This window comes from Saimiri boliviensis, chromosome 1 (assembly GCF_048565385.1).
Source record: "Saimiri boliviensis isolate mSaiBol1 chromosome 1, mSaiBol1.pri, whole genome shotgun sequence".
NCBI classification, from domain to species: domain Eukaryota; kingdom Metazoa; phylum Chordata; class Mammalia; order Primates; family Cebidae; genus Saimiri; species Saimiri boliviensis.
In genome coordinates this window covers 145,547,389-145,562,927 of record NC_133449.1, presented here as the reverse complement: position 1 = coordinate 145,562,927, position 15,539 = coordinate 145,547,389, and the positions used below count along the sequence as shown (strand labels likewise).

Here is a 15,539-nt window from a genome sequence, read left to right as displayed (position 1 = left end):
CCCTGTTTATGCTTTCATATAAACTGTTCTAATTCCATTCTTACCACTGACATTTACTCACTGTGATGTTGGCCAGCTACTTAATCAGCTTCTGTTTCTCTTCTTCATGTACAAAAGAGAGGACTGGACTAGGTGACACTGAACAACCTTTTACTCTAAATATTGATTCTACTTCTCTCTCAGTGAATAGAGAGAATAAGTAATAGAGAGATTCTATAACTTCTAGCTTAGCAGGTATGGTAGGTAGAATAATGGCTCCCAGAGATCTCTATGTCCTAATTTCCAGAACCTTTGAATGCATTAGGTTACACGGCAAAGAGAAATTAAGGTAGCAGATGAAATTAGAGTTGCTAATTAACTGAATTTAAGATAGGGAGGTTATTCTGTCTTATCCTGGTAGGCCCATTGTAACCACAACGGTGATTTTTAAAAATAGAGGAGAGAAGCCAAAATAGACAAATGGGATCTAATTAAACTCTAGAGCTTCTGCACAGCAAAAGAAACAATCATTAGAGTGAACCAGCACCAACAGAATGGGAAAAAATTTTTGCAAGTTACCCATCTGACAGAGGGTTAATATCTAGAATCTACAAAGAACTAAAACAAATATACAAGAAAAAAACAAACAACCCCATCAAAGAGTGGGCAAAAGATATGAACAGACACTTTTCAAAGGAAGACATTTATGTGGCCCACAAACATATGAAAAAATGCTCATCATTACTGGTCATTAGAGAAATGCAAATCAAAACCACATTGGGATACCATCTCATGCCAGTTAGAATGGTGATCATTAAAAAATCTGGAGACAACAGATGCTGGAGAGGATGTGGAGAAATAGGAATGCTTTTACACTCTTGGTGGGAGTGTAAATTAGTTCAACCATTGTGAAAGACAGTGTGGCAATTCCTCAAGGATCTAGAAATAGAAATACTATTTGACCCACAAATTCCATTACTAGGTATATATCCAAAGGACTATAAATTGATATATTATAAGGACACAGGCACACATATGTTCATTGCAGCACTGTTAACAATAGCAAAGACTTGGAACCAACCCAAATGCCCATCAAACATAGACTGGATTTTAAAAAATGTGACACATATACACCATGGAATACTGTGCAGCCATAAAAAAGGATGAGTTAATGTCCTTTGCAGGGACATGGATGAATCTGGAAACCATCATCTCAGCAAACTGACACAAGAACAGAAAACCAAACACCGCATGTTCTCACTCATAAGTGGGTGTTGAACAGTGACAATACATAGACACAGGGAGGGGAACATCACATATTGGGGTCTGTTGGGGGTGGGAGCTAGGGGAGGGATAGCAGGGAGTGGGGAGGGTGGGGGGGAGGGATAACATTAGGAGAAACATCTAATATAGGTGACAGGGGGAATAGAGGCAGCAAACCACCATGGCATGTGTATACCTATGTAACGATCCTGCGAGATCTACACATGTACCCTAGAACTTAAAGTAAAATTAAAAAAAAAAAAAAGAGGAGGGAGCCAGGCATGGTGGCTCACACCTATAATCCCAGCACTTTGGGAGGCCGAGGCAGGTGGATCATGAGGTCAGGAGATTGAGATCATCCTGGCCAATATGGTGAAACCCCATCTCAACTAAAAATACAAAAAATTAGCTGGGCATGGTGGTGCACGCCTGTAGTCCCAGCTACTCAGGAGCCTGAGGCAGGAGAATTGCCTGAATCCAGGAGGCGGAGGTTGCAGTGAGCCGAGATCGCGCCATTGCACTCCAGCTTGGGTAACAATAGTGAAACTTCGTCTCAAGAAAAAAAAAATTAGCTGGCCATGGTTGCACATGCCTGTAGTCCCAGCTACTTCGGAGGCTGAGGCAGGAGAATTACTTGAACCCAGGAGGTGGAGATTACAGTGAGCTGAGATTGTGCCACTGCACTACAGCCTGGGCTACAGTGCAAGACTCTGTCTCAAACAAAACAAAACAAAAAAAAAACAAATAGAGGAGAGAGACAGAAGAGGAGGTCAGAGTGCTGCAATCTGAGAACTCAACCTGGCTTTGAACACAGAAGAAGGAAACCATGAACCAAGGAATGTGAGCAGCCTTAGGAACCCAAAACGGGTTAGGAAATGGGTTCCCTCTAGAGCCTTGAGAAGGAAACACCGCCCTGCCAACGCTGATTTTAACCCAGTAAGACCTGTATCAAGTCTACAGAACTGTAAAATATTAAGCATGTGCTGTTTTAAGCTACTAAATTTGTGAAAATTTGTTAAAACAGCAAAAGAAAACTAATCTATTCAGGTATCTCGTTTACCTTCAGAGCAATAATTATTTTTCTCCATAGTCCATGTCTTTATCTGTAGGTCAAAGGTAAAAACGAAAAATGTCCCATCTGTGTGGCAAAACTTAAATGTTATAGACACACAGATACCAGAAAACACACCAAGTAAGAACCTTCTAATTCACCAAGCTCCAGATGGCGGTGGTGTGAGTGTGTCATACCATGCAGAATATGTTGGTGCCTTAGTGTAATCACAGCAAAGCTTCAAGACAAAAGGTTTTGAGACTTATTTTCTCATGAGCATTTAGTGTATCTTGCTAATGATCTGAAGTGGTTTTAAGGGGAGTGGTTGGGACTCAGCCAGGAATTAAGATCCAGTTGAGAATGAAATCAACAAACAGGTCCATAGGCTATCTGCTTAACTTTTAAAAGAAGCTTTTAGGGACCAAAGTAGCAAACAGATCAAAAGTGTCTGACGTGCACAAGATACCAAAGAAAGTAGGAAAGAAGTTAAAAAAAACGTTTTAACAAAGCAGACATTTAATCAGCGCAGAAGTTTAAACAGCCAGAGATATGTGACACTTGCTCAAAGGTACATGTAACTGAGGGAACTGTGGCTGAACAATCCCATCTAGTTAATGCCAGAGGTTCTGGAATTTTCCTTCTTACTTTTTTATTGCCAGGTACTCATTTCTCAATACCACATAAGCTAGTATTTTAGCTAGTATGCCTTGAAAGATCAGAACAAATATTATATTTTCACTCTTTCTATTTACTCTTTCAATTACTTGACACAGTATTTTCAGTGGTTGGATGAAAAATGCTGTACAATGAATCTGATTTTTAAAATTACCTGTGAGCAGTTTTCTCCTCTCCTATTTTTACATATGTGAATTCATTTTAAAATTACCTGTGAGCAGTTTTCCCCTCTCCTACATTTACATACGTGAAGCATAGCACATATTTTGTATTCAACTTGTCTCACTTACATATTGTAATAATTGATTCATTCTCTCTCGTCTTTAAAATTATAATTTTAACAGACCCCTGCACAGATTTATGGTACAACCTTGGCATAGACCTGTCCAAACATTCTGAATCCCTGTGAGAATTAATGTGACCATATCTAAGTCACATTAAAATAGTCACAGGCCTATTTTAAACATTTCATATAAATGAAATGTAATGTGTTGTTTTTTTTGTGACTGACTTCTTTCACTTCTCATAATGTTTTCAAGGTTCAGCCATTTATGACACCATTATAAACCTTGAAAACAACATTCATCCATTACAAACCTTGAAAACATTATGACAAGTGAAAGAAGCCATCACAAAACACCATGGTAGCAAGGCTCATCCATGCTACCATGCTGTGACATGTATCAGTGCCTCATTTCTTTTCCATTCCTTTTTATGGTCAAATAACATCCCATTGTATGGATATACCACATTGCATTTATCTTTGGCTACTATGAATGATACTGTTATAAGCAGTCATGTACAAGTTTTTGTGTGAACACATGCTTTCAGTCCTTCTAGGTATATACCTAGGAGTGGAATTGCTGGTCACACGGTAACTCCGTGTTTACCTGTTAGAGATACTGATAAACCATTTTCTAAAGTGGCTGCCATGTCTTACATTCCCATCAGTGTATAGGGGTCCTCATTCCTCCACCTTTTCACCAACACTTACAGTAGTTCCTCATCTGTAGTTTTGATTTCCTGTTGTTTCTGTCTGGTTTTGGGAACAGGGTAATATTGGCCTCATAAAATGAGTTGAAAAGTGTTTCCACCCTTTCATTTTTTTGGAAGAGTTTGTGAAAGATTTATGACAGTTCTTCATTAAACATTCAGTAGAATTCACCAGTGAAGACACTTGATCCTGTTTTTTGTTTGTTTACGTATGGTCAACACGGTCCAAAAATATTAAATGAAAAATTTCCAGAACGAAATCACTCATACATTGTGAAGTGACTGTCATTTTGAGTGGTGTGATGAAGTCTTGTGTCATCCATCTCTGTCCAGCCTGGGCCTTGAATCACCCTTTTGTCCAGTGTATTGACACTGCATATGCCACCCCCTCTTGAGGCACTTAGAAGCTGTCTTGGTTATCAGATCAACTGTCACAGTATTGCAGTGCTTGTGTTTGAGTAACCCTAATTTTACTTTCGCACTTTGGGACCTAAAAGGCAGAAAAAGGGAAACTTCTATTTCTCATCTTAAAAGTATTGCCATCCAAGTGAGCGTGAAGTAGTATCTCACTGTGGGGTTTTGATTTACGTCTCCCTGAGGATTAAAGATGCTGACAGTCTTTTCATGTGTTATTAGCCTTTTGTATATCTCCTTTGGAGAAATGTCTGCTTAAATGTTTTCTCCATTTTTAAATTAGATTATTTATTGAGTTAAAATTGTCCAATAATTTCTTGTCCCTTATCAGATATATGAGTTGCAAATACTCTCTCCCTTTCTGTAGGTTGTCTTTTCACTTTCTTGATAGTATCCCCTTTGAAGCACAAATTTTTTTGCATTCTGATGAAGTCTAATTTATTTTCTCTTTGGTTGCTTGTGCTTAGGTGCTGATATCTGAAAACTATTGCTCATTTGGTTTTTGGATATACATATTGATCCCTTTTTATTTTTGAAACAGAGTCTCACTCTGTCGCCCAGGCTGGAGTGCAGTGGCACAATTTTGGCTCATTGCAGCCTCCGCCTTCTGGGTTGAAGTGATTCTTCTGCTTTAGCCTCCCAAGTAGCTGGAATTACAGCCACGCATCACCATGCCTGGCCAATTTTTTTTTAGTGGAGACAATTTCACCATGTTGGCCAGGCTGGTCTCAAACTCCTGACCTCAGGTAATCTGCCCATCTTGGCCTCCCAAAGTGCTGGGATTATAGGTATGAGCCACTGTGCTGGGCCTATCTCTATGTTTTCTTCTAACAGTTTTTTAGTTTCATATTTGTTTCACATTTCAGTCTCTGAGCCATGTTAAGGCAGTTCCCTCCTACTCCTAGTTTGTTAAGTTTTTTTTTTAAATCATAGAAGGGTGTTGAATTTTGGCAAATGCTTTTTCTGTTTTTATTGTGATAATCATGTGGTTTTTGTCCTTTATTCTATTAATATGTCTTATTACATTGATTGATTTTCACGTTAAGCCAACCTTTCATTCCTAGGATAAATCCTACTTGTTATGAGGTATAATCCTCTTCACATGTTGCTGGATTTGGTTTGGTAGTATTTGACAAAGACTTTTGGGTCTAAATCCATAAAGGTTATGAGTTTTTAGCTTTCTTTTCTTGTAATTTTTCTATCTGGTTTTGGTATCAGGATAATATTGGCCTCATAAAATGAGCTAAAACATGTTTCTACCTTTTCATTTTCTGGAAGTGTTTGTGAAAGATTTATGACAATTCTCAAACATTCAGTAGAATTAACCAGTGAAGCCACATGATCCTGTTTTTTGTTTGTTTGTTTGTTTGCTTTTTGGTCAGAATATATTACAGGTTTATTCAGATTTTCTATTTCTTCTTGAGTCAGTTTTGGTAGTTTGTGTCTTTCAAGGAATTTGTTCATGTGACCTACATTATTTAATTTTTGGCATACAACTGTTCATAGCATTATCCACTAATCCTTTTAATTTCTGTAAGGTTGGTAGTAATGGCCTTTCTTTTATTCCTGTTGCGTAGTGTGTGCTGTAGATGTCTGTTAGGTCTAGTAGATTCATAGTGTTCAACTATTTCCTTTATAATCTTCTGTTTTTTTTATATTATTAAAAATTGGGTATTTACATCCCCTACCATTTTGCTGAATTGTCTATTTTCCCTTCAATTCTGTCTGTGCTTGACATATTTTAGTGCTCTGTTATTAGATGTGTGTTTATAATTGTCATAACTTTTTGATGAATTCACTATCTTTGTAAAATGCCCTTGTCTTAGTAACAATTTTTGTTTTAAAATCTATTTTGTCTGGTATAACATAGCCTCTCTAGCTTTCTTTTGCTGCTGTTTGCATGGTATACATTTTTCTAGCCTTTTGGTTTCAACATATTCATATCTTTAGATCTAAAATGTAGTATCTTGTAAAAAGCATATAGATTCATCATTTTTTTTTTTGGTTTGTTTGGTTTTAATTCATTCTGCCATTCTCTAACTTATAATTAAAGTATTTAATATGTTGACAATTAATGTAATTGCTGATAGGGCAGGACTCATGCTACTTATTTTCTATATGTCTCATGTCTTTTCTGTTCCTCTATTCCTCCATTACTGTCTGTCTTTGTGTTAAATGGCTATTTTCTACACTTTTAAATTCCCTTGTTATTTCTTTTAATGTATTTTTAAGTGAGTTTAGGGAACAGTTTAGAGAATGGGCAATCCTGAATTTGGATAAATAATTTAGAGTCAAACGTGAGGGGAGTAGTATTCATGCAACAGGAATGTCTAACAAACCCAAATACACGAGTTACTGCACCTAATACACAACCTTGCTTGAAGGAGGTACTCAATAAGAATTTATTAAACAAATATCCAAAACACATATTCATTCCTAAAAAGAGTAGCTATGTATGTGTGTTGATGGTAAGACATAGTATTAATTATTAGGCCTAAACTTAAAATGAGGAACGGCCAGGTGAAATTGGAATAAGCTTTTTTATTAAACTTGAGGGGCAGTTAGCTTTCCTTGGCTAGCATTTTCCCTTTCTTTTCTCCACCTGAAAAGTAAAACTGCTCCTTTAACATCCCATACTTTCCTACCTACAGATAGGGCCATTATTCCTTTTATCATAAATGTTTTTAAGAACAGAGCTTAAAGGTTTTATCTTTGCTGCTTATGTATGAAGGCTTGCTTATGACACTAGATGTTGTTAAAGGTATTTATAATTCAAAGCAATACTTCCTGATGCCCAGTAGTCAGAAAGCTTCCAAGAGTTGATCTGCTGGATCTTATCAAAGGCCCTTATGGGACCAGAGGATCCGTGAACTGGAGACAAGGTTACATTCACAAGTTTTGTTCTTCCTGCTTCTTCACTGCTTGTCATGAGAGATGAGATGTTATGAAGTTAAGAAGTGGGCTGAAGTTCATATAATATGAAAGAGTATTTCCATCCTTCTCATACTGTATACACACCCAAAGGATGTCAACCATGGGCTGGGATAAGTGTGGCACATCTTTGTGAAGAGTCAATGTCATTCAAATATTTGGAAGACAATCCTTATTTTTTCTCTTATAACAAACACACATGTATTATGTAAATGTCTTGTGAATGTTTTCAGATAAGTCTCGGGACTCGAAACAGAAAAGGATTATGATTGTGACAGGCTGCTTTGGCCATGCCACAGAACCCTTGAGGCACACAAATCCACTCTCCTTAGTTGTTGGGGGTTGTGTGACTTTGCTAGGGTTGCTATAACAAAGTACCATAGACTAGGTGGCTTAAACAACAGAAGTTTATTTCTGTCACTGTCAGAAGGCTTGGTGACTGCAGGGTTATTTTTTTCTGAGGGTCTCTCTTCAGCATCTCTTTATTTTTTCACAAGGCCCTTTTCTATGTGTGTGTCCTAACGTTCTCTCCCTATAAGGACACCAATCATATTGGATTAAAGTCCACCCATTTGACCTCATTTTGCCTTAATTACCTCTTTAAAGGCCCTATGTCCAAGAAGAGTCATATTCTGAGGTACTGGGTGTTAGGACTTCAACATATAAATACTGGGGGAAACAATTCAGTGAATAACAGGGACACTTAGGTGGAAGAGTTTGAGAATAAATAGTAATCACCTTTCAGCTAATCTTGAGATTCTGAATGTATAGTAGGTATCATGAAATCAGTACATTTTCCTTGGATCCTTCAGGTCATATGTCTGTATCTCTTTTCTATGTTATCCCCAGGTCTTGCCCCAAGGGATACCTCAGCTTATAGATGGAGGGAAGTCTTGCTAGCAGTCAGCAGAATAAGAGAAAATGCCATGGTAATTAACAACCTGCTGCTGTGGGAATCCAAACAGCCACAGAAATGTGTTTACAATGCTTGGAGAGATGATAGTGAGATCATGTAAATAATTTCCTTAAAATAAGAACAAAAGAAACTGTGATAATGGCCAAAACTTACCTAAGATGATTTTATTCAGGAGCTACTGTAATAATTATTTTCTCTAAACATCCTAAGACATAGAGAGTAACTAGAAGCTAGTTTAATATCTAAATCCTTATTTTATACGATAATAACTTGTAGAAAACCTAGATCTCCAAACAGCATCTGTATCTATATTGTAATAATTTATATATGTTCACTAGGGAACTGTCAACACACTCTGTTAGGCTGATGTGTTCTTAACAACAGAGATAGTTATGAACATTCAAGACAGGATCTACTTAAAAAGCTTAAAAAGGCAATAGGTCAAAACTTCAGTTAGTTTCTACATTAGTTACAAATGTACCTTACCTAATGGTCAGTTTCACAGGCTCAGGTGACCCATTGATATCGACCAGGAACTCTTCTTCAAAGTTTCCCAGGATGGCAGAACTGAAGGAGATCTGGAGAGCTTGGACTCCACTTGGTTCAATGATGCCTTCCTTAGGACTGAAAACAAAGCAGGCCCCCAAAGGTGAAGTTGGAGGGGCCACGCTGAAGAGAGCGTCGATGCTGCCTTTGTTGTACAGTATCGCCTATATCAATAAAAGGCAAGAATGTGAAGGTCACTGGACTTTCGACCCATTTTCATATAAGCATGTGTCTGTACTGTTTAATACCAACAAAGGGAAAGTTGTGGGAATTAAGGGCAAAAGAAGAATGCTCCGGGACAAATGAACGGTCTGATGCCTTGAATGTTTGCAGACGGAACTCCCAAGCCAGAAAGTAATTTTACATTTTTAGTTTCTTCTTTAAAATGAAATTAGTCATATATATTATGCTTGTGCTACAGAGACTGACCATTATCACATATATCGTGAAGAGCCTTAAAATACCTACTTTTTTGCTACTCTCTACAAAGTAACCAAGGGAAAGTATTTCTCTTATAGGCATGAGAAGGTTGAGGTTAAGCTACATACTTAAAAAGCAAGTTAGAATAGCAGAGTGAGAATTACCTGTACCTATGTTTATAACGTAGCTTGAAGAAGGTAAATGAGACATCATTGTGGATTCCACATGACAGGGGTTCTCTTTGTTATGCTATCAGATTTTGTCCTATTGAGATACTTTCATCTCAGATTCTACTGGATGGATGATTGTTTTGAGATTCTTATGCAAGCAACTGTTTTACTATAAAAAAGTTATATTCCTATATTCTAGTGTTCTGGAAGCATGCTACTGCCCATATGTGGTCGCACACTGGGTTTAGTGTGTGCATGTGAAGAGCTCATGCCTGAGCTCCTTCATCACTCATGACATTCAGATCCTCCATGGCTCAGTCTACTGCCCCTACAATTCTTGTGTATGAACCTGCACTACAGCCATGTTGTTCTATCCTGGCCTCCAAAGACACCACCTCTAATCCTTGCCAATGCTGTCCTTACACATACAGGGTGAACAGCATGTTTTCCTAATTTATATAGGAACCATCCTCAACCTACACTTAAGGCTTTGGAGGACAAAGAGCATGAGAGATCTCAAAGAAACTTTCAGAAGGATAACAGGCAAATGTGAAGTGTGTCAGGAACCTGGAAGCTGAGGGAGGAGGATCCCCAGAAGTCAATTGGGAACAGATGTCAGGAGAGTAAGTTCGGAGCAAAGGTTATAGATTTGTGATTTTTAGTTAGAGGTTATTATCATCCCTTACCTTGAGGAAGAGAGTAATTCCAATGGGGCATGATTGCAGAATCCAGAGGACAAATGTTTAGGGGATTGAGTGGGTGCACAGGAAATAGTGGTTGAGTATTTTAGATTCCTGTTTTGAGAAGCTGAGTGGTGAAAGGTGAGAATAGGAGTGGCAAGGCTTTGGGGAGGTACTGTAGGGGAGACGGCATATTTGTAAGAAATGAGATAATGCAGACTCAGTGCTCAGCCTAGAGGAAGCCCTCACCAAAGTGCTTCCCGTTGTTGTAAGAGAAGAGAGCTTGGTAACTAAGGGAATAGGGTCTTAGTGGATGCCAAGAAGGATGAGTTCAGGGGGCTCAGGTTGCAGGGAAGAGGGCATCCAGAACATACAGTAGGGAGAAAGAGTCAGCAGCCTCTGCAGAGGAAGACAGTCTCTTCTGCCAAGAGAAGATGGACAATGCACCAAAATAGAAGCATAAAAAATTGCTGCCTGCTATTTTATTCATCTTTTTATGTTTCCCACCTCCCTCATTCTAAGCTCCCTGCTAGTAGGAACCAGGCTTCACCCTTCATTCCTTTTAAAGAGACCACGCAGAAAAGTGATTATGGCCAGCGACTCTGCAGCCAAATTGCCTGGGTTCAAACTTCAGCTCTGCCATTGACTTACTAGCTCTGAAGCCTCGGACAATCTACTTAGTTTCTCTGTGCCCCAGTTTCCCGATCCATAAAATTTAAGTACTAATAACTTCTCATATTGCTATAAAATTAAATTTATTAACTTCAGTAATTTTTAGAATTGTGTTTGGCAAATATTGCTGAAAAATGACAGAGGCTGTTATGTTTTTGTTTTTTTTTTTTTTTGCTTTTTAAGAGACAGGGTCTGGCTCTGTGTTCAGGCTGGAGTGCAGTGCTGCCATTATAGCCCCCTGTAACCCTTAACTTCTGGGTTCAAGCAATCCTCCTGCCTCTGCCTTACGAGTATCTGGGGCTATGGGTATGTGCCACCACACCCAGCTGATTTTTGTGGGCTTTTTGTAGAGAGGGGGTCTTACTATATTGCCCAGGCTGGTCTCAAACTCCTGGATGCAAGTGATCCTTCTGCCTCAGCCTCCCAAAGCACTGGGATTACAGACGTGAGCCAGCACACATAGTCAGTGACTGCTATTTATATCCCCAGTGCCAAACAGAATGGGTTTAAATCTTACCTGTGCTTAAGAAGTGACTAATATATACTAGTGGTAACATGAAGACAAAATGAAGGCATTAGTGGTAACTTAGAGGACCCTGTTCTTCTTTTTGAGAAGATGCATGGATTGCCTTTTAGTTTTTTTGGTTAGCAGAAATGTTTTGCCCATATTTTCTGTACAGTAAGAATCCCTCCATTTTTAAGAAGATGACATCATTCTTCTCCTCCTAACAAATAAGCACCTACTTATGAATATAGAAACCAGCAATAGTTTTGGGGCACAATTCAGAGGCCTTCTGATTACTGATAATCGTCTTTCCCTTGAGGTCTAGTTCCTTGGAGAGAAGAAAATTTATAATCAAACTTTGCCTCTCATTTGTTTTCCTTCTTAATTACACTGGGGAATAGGGTATACTCTTGGGGTTATGGTTTATTCTTTACGTATCTGCTATGCTCAGCAATGACTAAGGGCAATAGCTAGTTATTCAAATTTGTCTCAAGTAGGTAATGCAATAAATTGAAAGAGAAATGCAATGAAGCATCAGCATTAAATACGCAAAGAGTGCAAAATATTCCCATTAGAAGCACCTTACCGTGTCCTTCCCTACCACTGCACAGCCCTCAGAACTGTGCGATCTGATGCATCACCTCATTTAACACTGATTTAACTGGCTGTGGTTTGCTTTACTGTTAAACTCAGGGAGGGTGGGAAGTGGTGGCCTCAAGTACACTTGTGCTGAATTTATATTCAGGGAAACCCTACCCGTTCTGCAGCAGAACTAAAGGTTCTTTTCTAATGTAGCACTCATAAGTTCAGTCTGTAAGATGTAAAGGAAATTCGCACTGGATAAATTACAGACAGAATATCAGTTTAATGAGAACGACTGGACTTTGCTTCCTTCTCCCCTAAGTGACCTCTCAAATGCAATCTGGGACAGTGTGGGATACAGCTGTGTCACTTGTCACTTCATGACAGCCATGAGACAGACTTCTTCATTTACACTGTGTTCCTATGCACAATCCATGTCATCCTGACATTAACATCTCTGTTTACCTTCTGCATTGTCCCATTTAGGTCACAGTTACCGTAGTGAACATGAGAACGCAGGGCACTATCCCCATGCCAGGTTAGGTTGGGCTAAGAGTAGAGTGGGTTGGGTTTACCCAAGGGGAAAGGGTGGGATGCTGAGAACCTGAAGGACTGAGAGGCCAGCAAAAGCCTTCTCTTCCCAGAACAGGAGAGAGAGCCCTAGTCCCCCAGGGCTCACTAACATTACATGCTACAGGACCCCGCCAAGTTACTTAACTCCTCTGGCAGTCAGGTTTTTCTTTCCTTGAACCTATTTCCCCTTTTTCTGTGCATGCAGCTAATGGAATATGAATGTAAGTGAAATGTGCTACCTTCTATAAAAATATCATATGTGTTCCCCCATGCCCTTTCCCCTTTTGTAGTCTTTGTAGACCATGTGGTAGGGCTAGCCAAGCATGAGATGTTCCAGCTTCGCTGCTGGAAGAGAGCATCTGCTCACTAGAAACCTTTGTTTTGACCTTTATGTAAGGCATAAAAGAAACCTGTAGCATATTGGAGGTATTATGTATTCTGTATTTGTTTGTTACAGTATCTAGCATTACTTAATTTCTCTAAAGCTCAGCTCACCCAGCTATAAAATGGGAATAGTACTTGTATCTCACAAATAGGGTGTTGTTTTGTTTTGTTTTGTTTTGTTTTGAGACAGAGTCTCACTCTGTTGCCCATGCTGGAGGGCAGTGGATTGATCTTGGCTCACTGCAATCTCCACCTCCTGGATTCAAGCAATTCTCCTGCCTCAGCCTTCTGAGTACTTGGGATTACAGGTGCCCGCCACCACACCCAGCTAATTGTTTTTATCTTTAGTAGAGATTGGGTTTTACCATATTGGCCAGGCTGGTCTTGAACTCATGACTTCAAGTGATACCTGCCTTGGCCTCCCAAAGTGCTAGAATACAAATAGCATTTTTGTAAGGACGAAATGAACGAATGAGTGTTAAAGCACTAGAACTGTACTCAACACACATTAAGGGAGATGTCGTGTATGGTATAAACCACTACATGATCCACATTTCTCATATGCAAAATAAATGTAATAAAGCCTAACTTTCACAATGTGGTAAGAATTAGAAATCACACACAAATACACAGACATGCACACATAAGCATGAACCTGACACCTGTTTGTCACTTATTACATAAATGCTTTGAATACCTCTATAAAAATACAAACATATACAATTAAGGAACCTTTCCAAAATGAAGTTGCAAGGGTTACAGCCTGATATAGTGTAAAAAATGTGCCCTACATACAAATTCAGTGATGGGGAGACAATGAAGTAAACACTGATCCTGAAGGACTCATGCATACATCTGGTAAAATTCCATTTTCTAATTAATTGGAAAGATAACACAGGAAAGTCTCTTCCACAAACTATGATTGGTTTTTAAAACATGGATTGGAGACCAGGGCATTAAGAGAAAATTCTGAAGTGTGAAAACAGCTATGCTCATTAGGACACTCTAGAAAACGGAAAAGGTTCTCTATCCTCTGATCTGTGGAATTTACGTTGTCAGGGAACAAGCACTAAACAGATGGGGAGATGTATTTATGGGTTTTCCCTTTGCAATCGAAAAAATGATGAGGATAAAACCAGTTAAACTATGGCTTTGACGCTTTTTATATTTTACTAAAGTGAGTGAAGGCTAATGAGGATAAAAAAGTTGCTCCCCTCAAGATGGCTGAGAAAGAAGAGGAAGAATCCGAGCACTCCGGGGCCTCAGTAAGGAGGAGTAATGGCGAATGAATGTGATTGCACACAGTTTCTATCAAATAAAAACACATAAGATAAAACAAACCCAAAAAGCCGAGCACTGTTTGAAGACTCAACGAACACCTCTAGTGCTTACCTCATAACAGTGTACAGATCCAGTGAAAACTTTCCCAATATCCAGCAATTCAAAGTTGAAGCGAATCTTTGGTCCCATTCCTTCCCCTTTGATTCGGAGGGGCAGACGGATTTCTCGGCCTAGAAGAACAATTCAGACTTTATTATTGAAACAGTGCTTCACTGCCCCAAATTACAGTCCCTCATGTACATTACCAATATAAATGATCAAAATTATTAAACAGCTTCCTGCACTGCCCCAAGAGAACTGCAATTTAACTAATGCTGAAGATTCATCCTATCTGGGAGCCAATCGTAATCCTGAATGCCAAAATCCTGACTGCTAAAATTGTGAAACACCAAAATCCCAAAGACACAATTCTGGAAAAACAAAAGACATTCTTTAAAATGCAATTATTTACATTTTAAAGGGGGATTTACTTGAGAAACATATAAACACACAACAGAACATTTCAAAGGCCACTTTGTACAATATAATAGGCAATAACAAAATATGTATTTTTGCAAGCATTGTTATAACCAAGTGAGTTACAGAGAAAGTGCCACACTCTGAGATTGAATCAGGAGTCCTTTATTGCCAGTGACCGAGAGACGGCTAATGCTCAAAGTTTTCTCAGCTCCGAAGAAGAGGCTTGATTCCTTCTTGTACCATGCTTAGAGAAGGCAGGTGGCAAAGCGGAATTAAGCAGAAGCAGAACAAGCAAGTTAGATAAGGAAGCTGGTAACCAGGGGGCAGGAGGTTCCCCGGATTGTTGGTTACCAAGGGGAGTGGCAGGGGGGACTTTCCATACAATCAATTGCCAAGGGGGGTAAGTTATTCACAATAGCAGGTAGACTCACCAAGCAGGATGTAGTTACAACAGTTACAAGGTTACAGCGTGACCCAGCTGTGCACCCAAAGGAGAAATGGTGGGGAGGGAGAGGCTAAGATAGAGTTTGCTAGGCTCACATCTAAGATGCAGTCTGTTAGGCTATCACAGCATAAACACAGGCAGACCAACAACAGTCACATGGGTATAACATTTATGAGTACACAAGCTAATTCATAAACAAACAGGTAAAAAGGGCAATGTAAAAATGCATGTCATTATGGTTGGTAACCGCGGGCGCCGAGCTTTGTAATTGTGGTCACCTGAAATACCATGACAAACAACCTAAGTCTTTTGACAAGACAGATCAAAAATCATGATGGGTCACCCCACATAGGCAGTTTCCCAAAGAGCTGAGATCTCCAGAAATTTTATATTTCACAAATTCAGATGTGCAAAAAAAATCTCATTTATTAAGGAAGTGTCAGCATTTTTATGTACACACACTATATGCTTACACACTAAGGCAACGTCATGATAATGCGCTTTTGTGGTGTCAAATTTCTTATGTCCAAGGCAGCAGAG

The 15,539-nt window shown here is 39.1% G+C and overlaps 1 protein-coding gene across 5 annotated transcripts in view; it reads right to left on the bottom strand.

Moving 5' to 3' along the window:
- Window positions 1-15,539, bottom strand: part of HYDIN (HYDIN axonemal central pair apparatus protein) — a 444,836-nt gene that overhangs the window by 267,176 nt on the left and 162,121 nt on the right. For all 5 annotated transcript variants that reach the window (XM_074406071.1, XM_074406078.1, XM_074406094.1 and 2 more), the window contains 2 exons: window positions 14,147-14,265; window positions 8,709-8,932 (listed from right to left, as the gene is read on the bottom strand). In XM_074406071.1, coding sequence (XP_074262172.1) covers window positions 8,709-8,932; window positions 14,147-14,265 — 343 coding nt within the window. The remainder of the gene's footprint in view (window positions 1-8,708; window positions 8,933-14,146; window positions 14,266-15,539) is intronic.